A 13550-nucleotide genomic window follows, 5' to 3' on the forward strand; every position below is an offset into this window, starting at 1 on the left:
GTCTCACTCTGTCGCCAGGTTGGAGTGCAGTGGTGTGATCTCAGCTCACTGAAACGTCTGCCTCCCAGGTTCAAGGGATTCTCCTGCCTCAGCCTCCCAAGTAGCTGGGACTACAGCTGCATGCCACCATGCCCAGCTAATTTTTGTATTTTTAGTAGAGATGGAGTTTCACCATGTTGGCCAGGATGGTCTTGATCTTGCGATCTGCCCACCTCAGCCTCCCAAAGTGCTGGGATTACAGGCATGAGCCACTGTGCCCAACTATTCTGGGGGTTTTAAATCAGAACTCACTGAAAATAATTGTATTGATTTTTTTCAATTATTATGCATATTTTATTTATTTATTGAGTCTTTATTTCCAAAAGCCTAAAATGACAACAAAAACATACGAAAGCTGCTGCTCTTTTCATACAAGGTAAAGCTTTAAATATAAATTACCATTTTTCAGATATGTTTTAAAAAGCATTTTCAGTTGCTTATTTTAAGTGTATTTGCTTTGGGTTTTCTCCCAGCTTTATTAAGATATAATTAATTGACAAATAAAAATTGTATAAATTCCAATTGCACATTGTGAAATGATTACCACAGTCAAATTAGTTAACACATCCATCATCACGCTTAGTTACCATTTTGTGCATGTATGTGTGTATGTATGTGTATATGTATGTGTGCAGTGAGAACACTTAAAATCTACTCTCTTGATAAATCTCAAGTAAACAATACAGTATTAACTATGGTTATCATGCTGTATACTAGAACACATTCATCTCATAAGTGACGGTTTTCATCCTTTAACCATCTCCCCATTTCCACCAGCCTCCTGCTCCTTGCAACCACTGTTCTACTCTACACTTTTATAAATTTTACTTTTTTTTTTTTTTAAGATTCCACATATGTGAGTTCATACAATATTTGTCTTTCTGTGCCTAATCTCTTTAACTTAGCACAATATCCTCCAGATTCATCCATTTTGTCACAAATGGTAGAATTTCCTCCTCTACTTATGGTTGAATAATATTTATCGGTATCTGTGTGTATCACATTTTCTTTATCCATTCATCCATCAGTGGACATTTAGGTTGATTCCACATCTTGGCTATTGTGAATAATGTTTTAATGAACATGGGAGTTCAGATATATCTCTTCAACATACTGATTTTATTTCTTTTGGGTATATACTCCTAAGTAGAATTATTGGATTGCATAGTAGTTCTATTTTTAAATTTTTGAGGACCCTCTATACTATTTTCATATTAGCTGTGCCAGTTTACATTTCTATCAACAGTATGCAAAGGTTCCCTTTCCTCTACATCCTTAACAACATTAATCTCTTCTCTGTTTGATAATAGCCATCCTAATAGATGTGAGCTAATAGTTTGGTATTGATTTGCATTTTTCTGATGATTAGTGATGTTTGGCTTTTCATATACCTGTTGGCTATTGTATGTTTTCTTTGAAAAAATATCTATTCAGGCCCTTTGCCTATTTTTTATTCAGGTTATTATTATTATTGCTATTAAGTTATATGTCAGTTGTTCATTTTAACCCTTACTGATAGGGCATTTAAAAAATCACTGTAATGAGTGGTTAAAAAAAAGTTTTCCAGATAAATGCTATATCAATATCCCTTCCACACATATTCTTCATTCTAGTTGAGGTTAACCAGATTTAAAAAGTGAAGGGAAAGGAGTTTCAGATGGAGAAAAAGGGAATATCGAACTTCAATATCTGTAAGGTGTCTGATATAATTGGACCACTTAGAATTTGAGGGTATCTAAAACCTGAACAAGTAGAGAGAAGCAAAATCATGAAATGTCTTGCAGGCCATGTTAAAAAAATTTGAACATTTTCTTCAGGTAAACTGTTGGAGGGTTTTAGAGATGGGTGTGATAATCGTGAGTTTCAGAAAGATCATTCTGGCAGCAGTGTGGTAAATGGATTGATGACAGGGTCAGCTGAGAGGCCATTTCAGCAATGCCAGTGAAAGTTGAGGTCATGGTAGAGGGCATAGAGAGCAGTGGGTGGATCGCAGAGAAATTTAGAAGGTAGAACCAAAGAGACTTGGTGATTTAGTGGATGTTTGTGCATGGAAAAGGTTTAGTCAATGGAGCATGAGAGAAAGGAGCTGTGAATGACTTCCAGGAAAAGCTGGACAAATGGTTGCATCATAATGAAAACTCTACCTAGAAGCATTAAGAATAAGTATTAGCCAATGATGAGCAGGTACTATCTGTGTCAGAAAATAACAAACATAAATTAGTGTTTGCAAATGAATTTATATATAGTGATGCCATAATCATAATTTCATCAAATAATTATATGTGCTATGCTTTATAATTTATCAGAGCTATAATTAACATTATCTCAATTGATCCTGTGATATTTTCCAATGTAACAAATTAGAAAATCAAATTACAGGTTAGATACGTCCTTAAAGTCTCTTAGCTAGAAACTAGAGTAGCAGTCCTAGAACTCTTAACATTCTAACATCAAGGTTCTATTTGGTGGAATTCTCACAATTACCATCAATGATCAGTTTATTCAAAGTTTCCTTGTGCTAGAGACTGTGATCAGCACATTTGCATCATTTAATCCTTACAATCATCCTAATGAAATTTGCATTATTATCACTATTTTACAAATGAAGAAACTGAGATTCAGAGATTTTAAGTATGTCTTAAAATTTTTTTTTTTTTTTTGAGACAGAGTCTTGCTCCATCACTAGGTACCAGGCTGGAGTGGTGCAGTGGCACGATCTCGGCTCACTGCAACCTCTGCCTCCTGGGTTCAAGCAATTCTCCTGCCTCAGCCTCCCAAGTAGCTGGAACTACAGGCTTGTGCCACCACGCCCAGCTAAGTTTTGTATTTTTAGTAGAGACAGGGTTTCACCATGTTGGCCAGGATGGTCTTGATCTCTTGACTTCGTGATCCTCCTGCCTCGGCCTCCCAAAGTGCTGGGATTACAGGCATGAGCCACTGCACTTGACCTACAGTCTTAAGTATTAAGGACGCATAGATATTAAATGGAAAACCTGATATTTGATTTCCAAAATCTAATGCCACAAACAGTATATACAACTCATGCCAACCTACTCCAAACACCATCTATTAAGTATACTGTGGTCATAGTTCCTTGCCAAATGGTATAAAGTGAATGATATGTTTACTGAATTCATTGTTTGGCTGTTAATTTGGGTTTTTGGTACATGTTAAGTGCAGGCCTTCATATAATCAATCATACTGAAAATGTGGTAATTAATTCCAATTAAGGCCACATATCTTATTTTGCTTTGATCTAAAAACTTGAATTATTATAAACATTCTCTGCATCTGTAACATGTAAATAACCATAAGATAATTGTACCAGTCAGGATAAGCCAGGTTATGTTATTATAACCAACAATCTCCAAATCTCAATGACTTCAAATAATAAAAGTTTCTTTTTCACTCATACCACATATTCATTACAGGTCAGTAGGCAGTTCTGCTGTATATTGTTCTGACTCAGTGAGTAGCTTCCCACATCAGGAGTGTTGTTGGTAACCACAGCCGAGGAGAGGGAGAACTGGAGGATCATACATCAATCCTTAAGCTTTAGGTACACGTGACATGTGTTACATCCACTCACACTTTATTTGCCAAAATATGTCACATTGTGTTTCCTGATTTTGAAGAGCAGAGAAATACAACCCTACCATGTGCTAGGACAGAGGAGAACTAGAAATATATCTACTCTAGAAATTTATAGCAATCCCAGATGTTAATCGATTTCATAATGCAGGCATTTCCAAGGTCAAATAAGTTGTGGAAACATTGAATTAAACAAAGTTAAGGAAATTTCCTAACTCTATGTCTTCTCTGGGCTCTACTTTATTAGTAGGCATTATCAATCTCAAAGAAAGATGCTGCTATCAGGGGATTCTTTTTAAAAAAAAAATCAAACACCATTGGCAAAGACTCATGTTCAACAGAAAACACTTTAAGAAACAGTACCACAAGACACTTATTTATTAGAACTTGTTTGTGGAAGGATGAAAGGTAAGAGGAAGGCAAAGAAAGGATGAAGGAAGGTAGGAAAGAAAAAAATACTATAGCAGTGCAGATTAATGGATGGTTTTGGGAACATTTATACAGGAAAGTCATCCATAGTAGCTATTCCCAATTAAAAATAACATTTTCTGATCCCTTGTTCATGACATTGTTAATTTATTATTTATTGAACTATATATTATGCTAGGTGCTGCACTTGTGTTAACTCATTCCACTTCACAATAACATTATAAAACACAGATTATTATCTCCTCATAGATGGAGAAATTAAAACTCAGAGTGGACAATTACATATCGTGTCTTCCATGTTGAAATCCTAACCTCCAGGTGATGAAATTAGGAGATGGGGTCTCTGGGAGGTGAATAGCTCATGAGGGCAGGACTCTCATGAATCGGACTGATGATCTTAGAGACCCCAGAGAGCCAACTTGCCCCATCTTCTGTGTAAGGACTCAAAGAGAAGTCCCAGAATCCAGACTATGCTGTCACCTTCATCTTGGACTTCCCAGCCTCCAGAACTGTGAGACATTTCTGTTGTTATAAGCTACCCAGTCTCTGGTATTTTTTTAGAGCTACCTGAATGAAACCTGAAATAAGACACATAATAATTGCTACACAGATAGTAAACTGAGTTACAGACCAGATGAGGAAGAAAAGTCACGTCCATCTTCAAATGGAAAAGATTGCTCCTGTGAGAGTTGTAAACAAGAAACTATGGTTGGTCAAAAGATGGAAAGATTCCTTTTCAGTCGGTTATCATTTCGTGAACCTTGAAGTATGTGAAAAGAGTGATGTTTGGGGACCTGTGTGAAAAGCATTAAATGTCATATTGTTTGGATTGTCTTCTGGAGGGAATGGTGAGCCACTGAAGGTTTGTGAGGTGGGAGTAACATAATCAGACAATTACAGCAAGACGGATAATTTCAAGTGCAGAGATGACTTTTAGCAATTCAATCCAACCTTCTCAACATATAAATGGGGAAACTAAAGCCCCTAAATTTCAGGCTTCACATCTAGGGCTTTTATTATTGTCAGGAGTTTTTTCATCTGGGTAGCTGACTTGGCTAACTTGCCTCCATTAGGTCACAGAATGACCTCAAGTATTGCCAGCTTTTCATCCCAAATTAAATGAGCCCTAGTGAGGTATTAAGAACTGGCAGCAGAGGGGACTACTTTGCACCCAGGGGGAACAAGTCGTGGTGATAGCAGGATCATGCTAGAGTCCATCTGACATCCAAGGTAGGGATCATCCCTTGGCTGAATGTCCCTGGGGTTGTGCAGAAGCCCAATCCATAGCCACTGACCATAGGCTTACTGTAGTGTTGTGTTAAACCTGGCATTGTCAATATAGATAGTATACATCTCCAAAGAAGACAAGAAGTTTGGTAACACATGGCTCAATAGTTGATGTTGTGGGTGTTCCAAGCACGGTAATACACATGTCCCTCTGGAGTTGATAAAAGACACTGACTTTGACCCATCCAAAGATGGAGTAACTTTGATGAGAGAACCATTGCTGCTGCTTTGATCCCTTTCGTAGCCAATGACCTCCTTACCTCCCAGTTGAACAAGCCAGAAATCAAGGTATCATATTTGACAGCTTTCCCTCCATTGCCCTTGATATTCAATCAGTACCAAGCCCTTCTTTGTTTTGAATACCCATGTGCCCTATCCTCTCTGCCGTGGCCTTAGTTTAGGCCACCATCATATCTAAATTATTGAAACAGCCTTTCTCTGTTTCTCCTGCCTCAAGTCTTGCCTTTCTTAAACCATTCTTCTCACTATAGCCAAAGAAAGGGAGAAAGCAAGACTCTTGGAAATAATTTTCATTTTTTAGAGCAAAAAATGCTTTTAATTAGAGAATAGATTTTTGTTTTATTTTCCAGCTTCCCTACAGAAGAACAGTGATTTCACAAGAAGTACACACGATATGATCATGACCACATACTTTAGCGATTTCAGGAATCACAGACAAGGATTCCACAGAATCAACTAAACAATTATTTGTTCAACTTGCTGAAAACTGAGTCAACAGAGTCAACAGTTCTTTAAGATCTCAAACTCCAGCATTCTCAGTTTAGGTAAGACCTTTGCAAGAACTAGTGCTTTCAGAGGTTTTACGAAAAAAGAAATTGTATTATTTAGCTCTTTGGGATATGGACTCAGCTTTCTATTTTCTTAAATATGTGTGTTGAGAAAAGCATACCTAGGTCATAAGTGAAGGATAACAAGATTCTAGTTAGATAAAATCTTCTGAATTCTGAAGTTATCTTTTCTACTCTTCTATTCTGGTGGTGAGAGGAGAAGCAGCTAGTAATTATTAGCTGTTTATTGAACCAAGCAGGGCACACATTATTGTGTTAGCTCCATGAGGTAGTTAAATCATCAGCACTATTTTACAAAGAAGGATGCTTTAAAAACTTGCTTAAAAGTCTAGATCTGGTAAGTAACAGCCAGGTAACGGCAACAGCCAGGATTCAAACCCAGGACATGAGAACTTGCCTACTTAAGTGCGATATCCCATTGTTCTGACATTTATGTTGCTTTCAATATTCACAAAACCCTTGTGAGATGTGGCTTCCCATTCTAGAGATACGGTTTATTGAGGTTCAAAGAGTTTTTCTTTCTTTTTTTTTTTTTTGACAGGGTTTCACCATAACCCAGGCTGGAGTACAGTGGCACTGTCGTGGTTTACCGTAACCTTGAACTCCTGGGCTCAAGTGTGCCACTGTGCCTGAGTAATTTTTAAACTTTTTGTAGAGACGAGTGTCTCACTAAGTTGCCCAGGCTGGTCTTGAACTCCTGGCCCCAAGTGATCTGCCTATGTTGACCTCCCAAAGTGCTAGGGTTATAGGTGTTACCCACCAGGGTTGGCCCCCAATTCAAAAAGTTTAAACTTGCCCTATGCTACTCAGTAAGTAGCAAGGCTGAGATTAAAACTCATTCTTGGCAACTTCCAAAGTCCATAAGTTTTCCATAATGCCTTCCAATAGGGCATCTGTTTTTATCATCTCACAGATGCGTTGATGGTATTCAGGGGTGATTGAATAGCTGGCAATAATCATAAAACCATATTTTCAAAACTTTACTGTGTAACCCCATGTGCTCTGCAAATATTGTAAAGATGAGCTTCTGACCAATAGAATGTCAGGAAAGTTAGTATAAATTGATCAAGAGGGTGAGAGTCACTCCAGAATTTGATTCGACCATATTTACCACATCAGAGTCTCATTCAATCCTCAGCAAAATGAAGGGCTCCATTTTCACTCTGTTTCTACTCTCTGTCCTATTTGCCATCTCAGAAGTGAGGAGCAAGGAGTCTGTGAAACTCTGTGGGCTAGAATACATACGGACAGTCATCTACATCTGCGCTAGCTCCAGGTGGAGAAGGCACCTGGAAGGGATCCCTCAAGCTCAGCAAGGTAACAGTAATTTTATTTTCCTTTCACATGTGTCTTTTATTTTTTCAAACTGTTTTTAAAACCATTATTTAATTGTTTCTCTAAATACTGTTGAGGCATTTTTATGTCAATTTAAGGGATTAGGTTATCAAAATATACTGAATTTGGCTTGGGAAAGTGATGAGCATGCTACCTTTCAAAAAATAAGGATCTCTTTCTTTAGTCCCTTGCTTGAAATCATTTGATTGCATGACTACTTCAATGAGCTCAGCATCTGTGGAAGGTACTATGGAGGCTACAGAAGCATTGATTTCAAGGAGCATGTTGAAGTAGCAAGACGTTCACACATGAATAATTATACAATATAATAAGTTGGAATTCAGGCAGGTGTCAAATACGGATGCAAGGAAAGAAGCTGACCCTAATCGAATGCTTTCAAGTGCCAGGAAGTTACGTGTGCAACATTTCATTCAGCTATCTGAGAAGGATCCTGTGAAGCAAGCAAAATTACCACCATTTATCATTTTACCAAGAGGAAAACTCAGCAAACCAGGCCTATCTGGCTTCAGGAGTCTTTACTTATTCCATACTGAGTCTCAGGTGGGGACGAGAAGGTGGTGGACTGTTGTGATAAATAACAGCATCATGGAGGTGGTGGTTACTGACAGAGGTCCTGAAGGATTGGGGGATTATGAAAGGTGGTGGGGAGGCAGGGTGGGAATTCTAGTAGTAGAAATTGTACGATCAGGATTTTGAAGGTAGAAATGATCCAAATGTCTTTCAGAAATGGTGAAGTGACTAACTTCACAATATTTCTTTATTATTCAATTCAACTAACTTAAACATTTGACTGAAATTCTTTCTGATAATTCTATGTTAAATTATGAGATAGAATTTATTTAAAATCCCATTTTAAAATTTTTATTTATTTGTTTGATTAGAGACAGAGTCTTGCTCTCTTACCTAGCTGGGGTGCAGTGGCACAATCATAGCTCACTGAAGCCTCAAACCCCTGCGCTCAAGTGATCCTCCCGCCACAGCCTCCTGGGTAGGTAGGACTGCAGGTGTGTGCCACCACATCTAGCTAATTTTTAAATTTTTTGTAGAGATGGAGTCTTGCAGTGCTGCCCAGGCTGGTCTCAAACTCCCGGCCTCAAGCAATCTTCCCTCTCGGCCTCCCAAAGCACTGGGATTACAGGCATAAGTCACTGGGCATGGCTGAAAATCCTATTTTAAACATTATTATTTTCGTTGATAAAATTATATATATTTGTTGTGTACAATATATTGTTTTGAAATATGTATACATTCAATATACATGTGGAATTGCTAAATCAAGATAATTAACATCTGCATTAGCTCACATACTTTTTTGTGATAATACTTAAAATCTACTCTTTTAGCAATTTTCAAGGGCACGGTGCATTGTTATTATCTATAGTCACCATGTGGTACAACAGACTTCTTGAACTTATTCCTCCAGTCTAACTGAAATTCTGTGCTCTCGACCATCTGTTCCCCAGCCAGCCCCTCACCTTCGCCCTCCTGTAACCATCATTCTCCTTCTACATTTCTGAGTTTGACTTTTTAAGATTCCACATGTAAGTGAGATCATGTGGTGTTTGTCTTTCTGAGTCTCGCTTAAGAGTCTATTTAATTACATGGTCCTATTTGCTATGTTTTATAGTAAAAAGTTAGAAAGGAAAAATGTGATTACATAATAAATGTTGAGACCATATGTATGATTATTAAGGTTTCGATTTAATTTGAAATGATGTTGGTAATAGAAAACATTTTAGAAAATGACCTCTAGTGTTCGTATTTGGGTGGGCTAATGTCTTGGAAAAGCATGCATTTTCCAGTTTCATTACCACTTTAATATTGAGGTTCATATTACTAGATGCTAACAAAAATTATATGGGTTTTTAACCTTGAGAGAGTAAGCATAACTTACCAGGATATACAGCAATTTCTGGAATAGTAAACCAAAATGCACTATAAAAAATACATTTGGGATATCTCTGATACTCATAGGGCAGTGGAATAGATATCTATAAGGCTAGCTCTGTTGGACATCTCTGAAATTATACTACTACTTATTAAATCTTTTGTAGATTTTCAGAGTGTTTTCCCATATATTATTTACCTGATCAATTACTGATTTGCCAAGCAGCATCCATTCACCATTTTCTTGGTGCCTGCTGGTGTGCTAAGGCACTGATAAGTCAGTTTGAACTAAATTAAAGTGAGAGAAGCTTATATGTGAACTTTGGAAACAACACTTAAAACTGTGAAGTTCACTTTTTGTTTTCAGATACAGAGGTTTAAGTCTTCATTTCCTTCTTTACTGCTCAGGATGGCAGGGCATACACAGGGTTGCTTTTTTGTTTATGTGTTTTTTTCATTATAGCACATAACTAATAACTTTGGAAGCTGCTGGTCATCCAGTAGAGGTAGCGAATAAAAGAAGTCAAGTCCTGACTAGCTGAACGACACTGGGTGTTACTTCTCTTTGTACTCAGGTTTCTGCCTCTGTAAAATGCGGGGAGTGGAGATGACTGGGCTCTCCTCAAAATGTCTCATCTCTCTGAAACCAGACCAACATTAAAAAGAAATTATGTGTGAGATTCGATTTCATTTCAGAGATCCAGTTCATTGTCCCAAGAGTGGAATGTGGTTGCTGCCTTCTTTGTAGGAGTTGTCTAAGGATGTATTATTTTTTTCTCTTCCATACAGCTGAGACAGAAAGATCCTTCCAGCTCCCAAATAAACATGAGTCTTCAGAGGAAAATCCAGAACAAAACCCTTTGAAGGTGGATGCCTCAGGGGAAGACCATCTTTGGGGTAGACAGATGCCCACTGAAGGGCTTTGGGAGTCAAAGAAGCATTCAGTGATGTCAAGACGAGATTTACAAAGTTTATGTTGCACTGATGGCTGTTCCATGACTGATTTGAGTGCCCTTTGCTAAGACAAGAGCGAATACGCAGTGGGTGGCAGAGCTTTATCACATGTTTAATTGCAGTGTTTTACTGCCCGGTAGAACACTAACATTGTGTTACTAAATGATGGCTTTTGGGTAGGCAACTTCCTTTTCTAAAAGGTATAGATGAGTGGATGCAACCACAGTGATCTCTATTTTCTCTCTTTGCCAAGGTTAATGAACTGTTCTTTTCAAATTCTACGAATGCTTTGAAACTTCAAATGCTGTGCAAAATTGCAATAAAAATGCTATAAACCAAGCTCACTGTGTCGTTTTTATTTTTCAAAAAATTGTAAACAACTTTTAAACAGTAAACAGAAAATGCTGGTGGTAGAAAAATCTAAAAATATACATAAAAAATAAAAATCAGCTATTATCTCATCATACAGAAATAACTATTCATTCTTAACGTTTGGGTTACTGTGTATTGTTACTGAAAACTTAAACATAGATTCATAGTGTAAACAAAAATGTATCTGAGACAGGTCTCAATCAATTTAGAAGGTTATTTTGCCAGGGTTAAGGATATGCACCCAGGAGACAGGTCTGTGCTTTTCTCCAAAGATGACTTTGAAGCCTTCAATATTTGAAAGGGAAAGGGTGGATATCGGGGAAAGAGGAATAACTTTTTAAAAGGTGTGGGTAGGTGATAAGCAAAGGGTTGCATGCTTTTGAGCCTTTGATCAACCATTCACATGTGAGAGGGGAGTAGAGAAATAGGCACTTGTGCGTTAATCTAGGTCAATGAGTCCGCATTTTTACATAAGATAAAATAAATGTAGGGCAGAGGAAGCAATCAGACATGCATTTGTTCCAGGTGAGCAGAGGGATGACTTTGAGTTCTGTACTTTGTCCTGCACCTGTGAAGATAAGCTACCAACTTACATCGTCCTAGTGAAATTTGACAGAACTGTTTTAGAGTAAAGATCTTGGGGCCCACAAGAAATTTCCTAGTGGGTAAATTGTGAGGGAGGTATGTAGCTTTTTAAATCTTTATGGTTATCTTAGGAATAAAATGGGAGGCAGGTTTGCCTGATGCAGTTCCCAGCTTGACTTTTCCCTTTGGCTTAGTAATTCTTGAGTCCTGAGATTTAGTTTTCTTTCACAATAGTCAAATATAAGAATCTAAACAAAGTGCTTTCCTCAAAGTGCCTTACAGTGCTCAATTAGTGTTTCCTAATATCACATAGCCCTTCAACATTCTATTTGAAAATAGCTGGGGGAATGTATGTATCAACCAGGTCCCACAAACAGCTGAAACCCAGAGTATGTTTAAGTAATAAGCTTCCTCCTGTAGTATGGGCCGCTTTGGTTTTGCCTTTCTACTCATTCTACTCTCATTCTGGAAGTTGAGAAACAAAGACTCACATAACCAAGTCATTGTTATGCAATTGGATGTCTTCCCAGGTAAAATGACAGAAGACAGAGTAAGGATATCACAAAACTGTGCTTTTCTTTCTAACTCTGACAGCCAACTCCCCGAGTGAGTTGTAACAGTAGTCAGAATCTCTGTTCATCCAAGCGCCGCTCTTATTACTACAATAGTCCATATTGGAAATCCATCTACTAAAAACTGGGCACTTAAATTGTCACAGGGCATTGTGCATGGAATTTAAACACTTTCCTTCACACATTTGTTTCAGAAAACGTGTGAGGATGTGAAAGTACTTTGCCACCATTTTGCAGATGAGGAAACAGGCTCAGCAGAAGTAAGTAAATGTGCCCTAAGTCACACAGGTTAGTGGATGGTGTTACTGGCTCCAAACTTAGGCTGCTTAATGATTCAAGACAGTTATACCAACCTGTACTAGTAGTCAAAATATTCTTTGCTACCAGGCACTCTGACTTTTAAAAGCAGGTCAGTTTCCCTGAAGAATGTCCTTGATGAAGCAGTAAAAATTAATTACATTAATCTCAACCCTTGAGTCTTTACAATATTCTGGGTGATGTAATGGGAAGACTGTATGAAGCTTTTCGGCAGCATACTGAAGTATGGTGGTTGTCTGAAGGATAAACATTTATGTAATTAATTAGCAAACTTAAAATTTATGTAATTAAATTTTGAGCTGCTTTTTCCGTGAAGCACCATTTCTTTCTTTCTTTCTTTCTTTTCTTTTCTTTCCTTCCCTCCTTCCTTCCTTCCTTCCTTCCTTTTTTTTTTTTTACAGAAAGAGTGAAAATCTAGTTATTCAGATTTGGGGATTTGAAATGAAATGAAATAAGATTTGAAAAGTGAATGAAGTGAAACTTTCACTTCAAAGAAAACAACTGACAGTATTTTTTGCTGATGATAAAATTTAAGCTTTTGGAAAATTTTGGGAAACATATACCCTACCATCAGCATCAGTGATGATATTAATGAATTTGATTTTTTGACATTGTGTGTCAACATTTGGAAGACATGCATAACTTAGTAAACCAATATTTTCCAAATGATCAATGCATAAAATAATGAATGGGTAAAATATCCACTCAAAGGGCAAAATAAAGATTTTAATACAGTACAAATGATTCATTGATATGACTTCATATTTATATGGCAATCTAACTTTAATAAATGCTTGTTGAGTTTGGGGATATATAAAAAAATTTAAAAACTATCTGAAAAAGTTAATAAAATAATCTTCCCTCTCCAAGTAAATATCTATATGAGGCTGGGTTTCCCAAATGCAGAAACCGGTATGGAATCAAGCTGGTTTTACTAAGCCAGCCATTAGAGCGTTACAAAAATTTGAAACAATGCAAGTCTTCTTAGTACATATTTTGTTGTTGTTTTATGAAGTATAAGTAGTTTGTTTTTTTGTTTTTTTGTTTTTTTTTTTTTGAGGTGGCTTGTCATTCTGTTGCCCAGGCTGGAGTGCAGTGGCATGACCTCGGCTCATTGCAACGGGGTTCAAGTGATTCTCCTGCCTCGCATGTGCCACGTAATTTTTGTATTTTTAGCAGGGACGGCGTTTCACCGTGTTGGCCAGGCTGGTCTCAAACTCCTGATCTCAAGTGATCTGCCCGTCTCAGCCTCCCAAAATGCGGTATTACAGGAGTGAGCCACCACGCCTGGCCACGTTTTTGTTTTTTTTTTTTNTGAGACGGAGTCTGCTCTGTTCCCCAGGCTGGAGTG

General features: G+C 37.6%; 1 protein-coding gene across 1 annotated transcript; it reads left to right on the top strand.

The window, feature by feature from the left end:
• Window positions 1-7248: 7248 nt before the first annotated feature.
• On the top strand, window positions 7249-10691 carry INSL5 (insulin like 5). The gene is made up of 2 exons (XM_017532633.2): window positions 7249-7472; window positions 10188-10691. Exons 1-2 carry the CDS (start codon window positions 7298-7300, stop codon window positions 10418-10420), a joined length of 408 nt encoding a protein of 135 aa, XP_017388122.1. The 5' UTR covers window positions 7249-7297; the 3' UTR covers window positions 10421-10691.
• Window positions 10692-13550: the final 2859 nt, after the last annotated feature.

This window comes from Cebus imitator, unplaced genomic scaffold (assembly GCF_001604975.1).
Source record: "Cebus imitator isolate Cc_AM_T3 unplaced genomic scaffold, Cebus_imitator-1.0 Scaffold3, whole genome shotgun sequence".
NCBI lineage: Eukaryota > Metazoa > Chordata > Mammalia > Primates > Cebidae > Cebus > Cebus imitator.

Coding starts and splice junctions, on each gene's coding strand:
- INSL5 (XM_017532633.2), top strand. CDS start 7,298: ATGAAGGGCTCCATTTTCACTCTGTTTCTACTCTCTGTCCTATTTGCC. Junction 7,473..10,187: donor GATCCCTCAAGCTCAGCAAG/GTAACAGTAATT, acceptor TCTTCCATACAG/CTGAGACAGAAAGATCCTTC.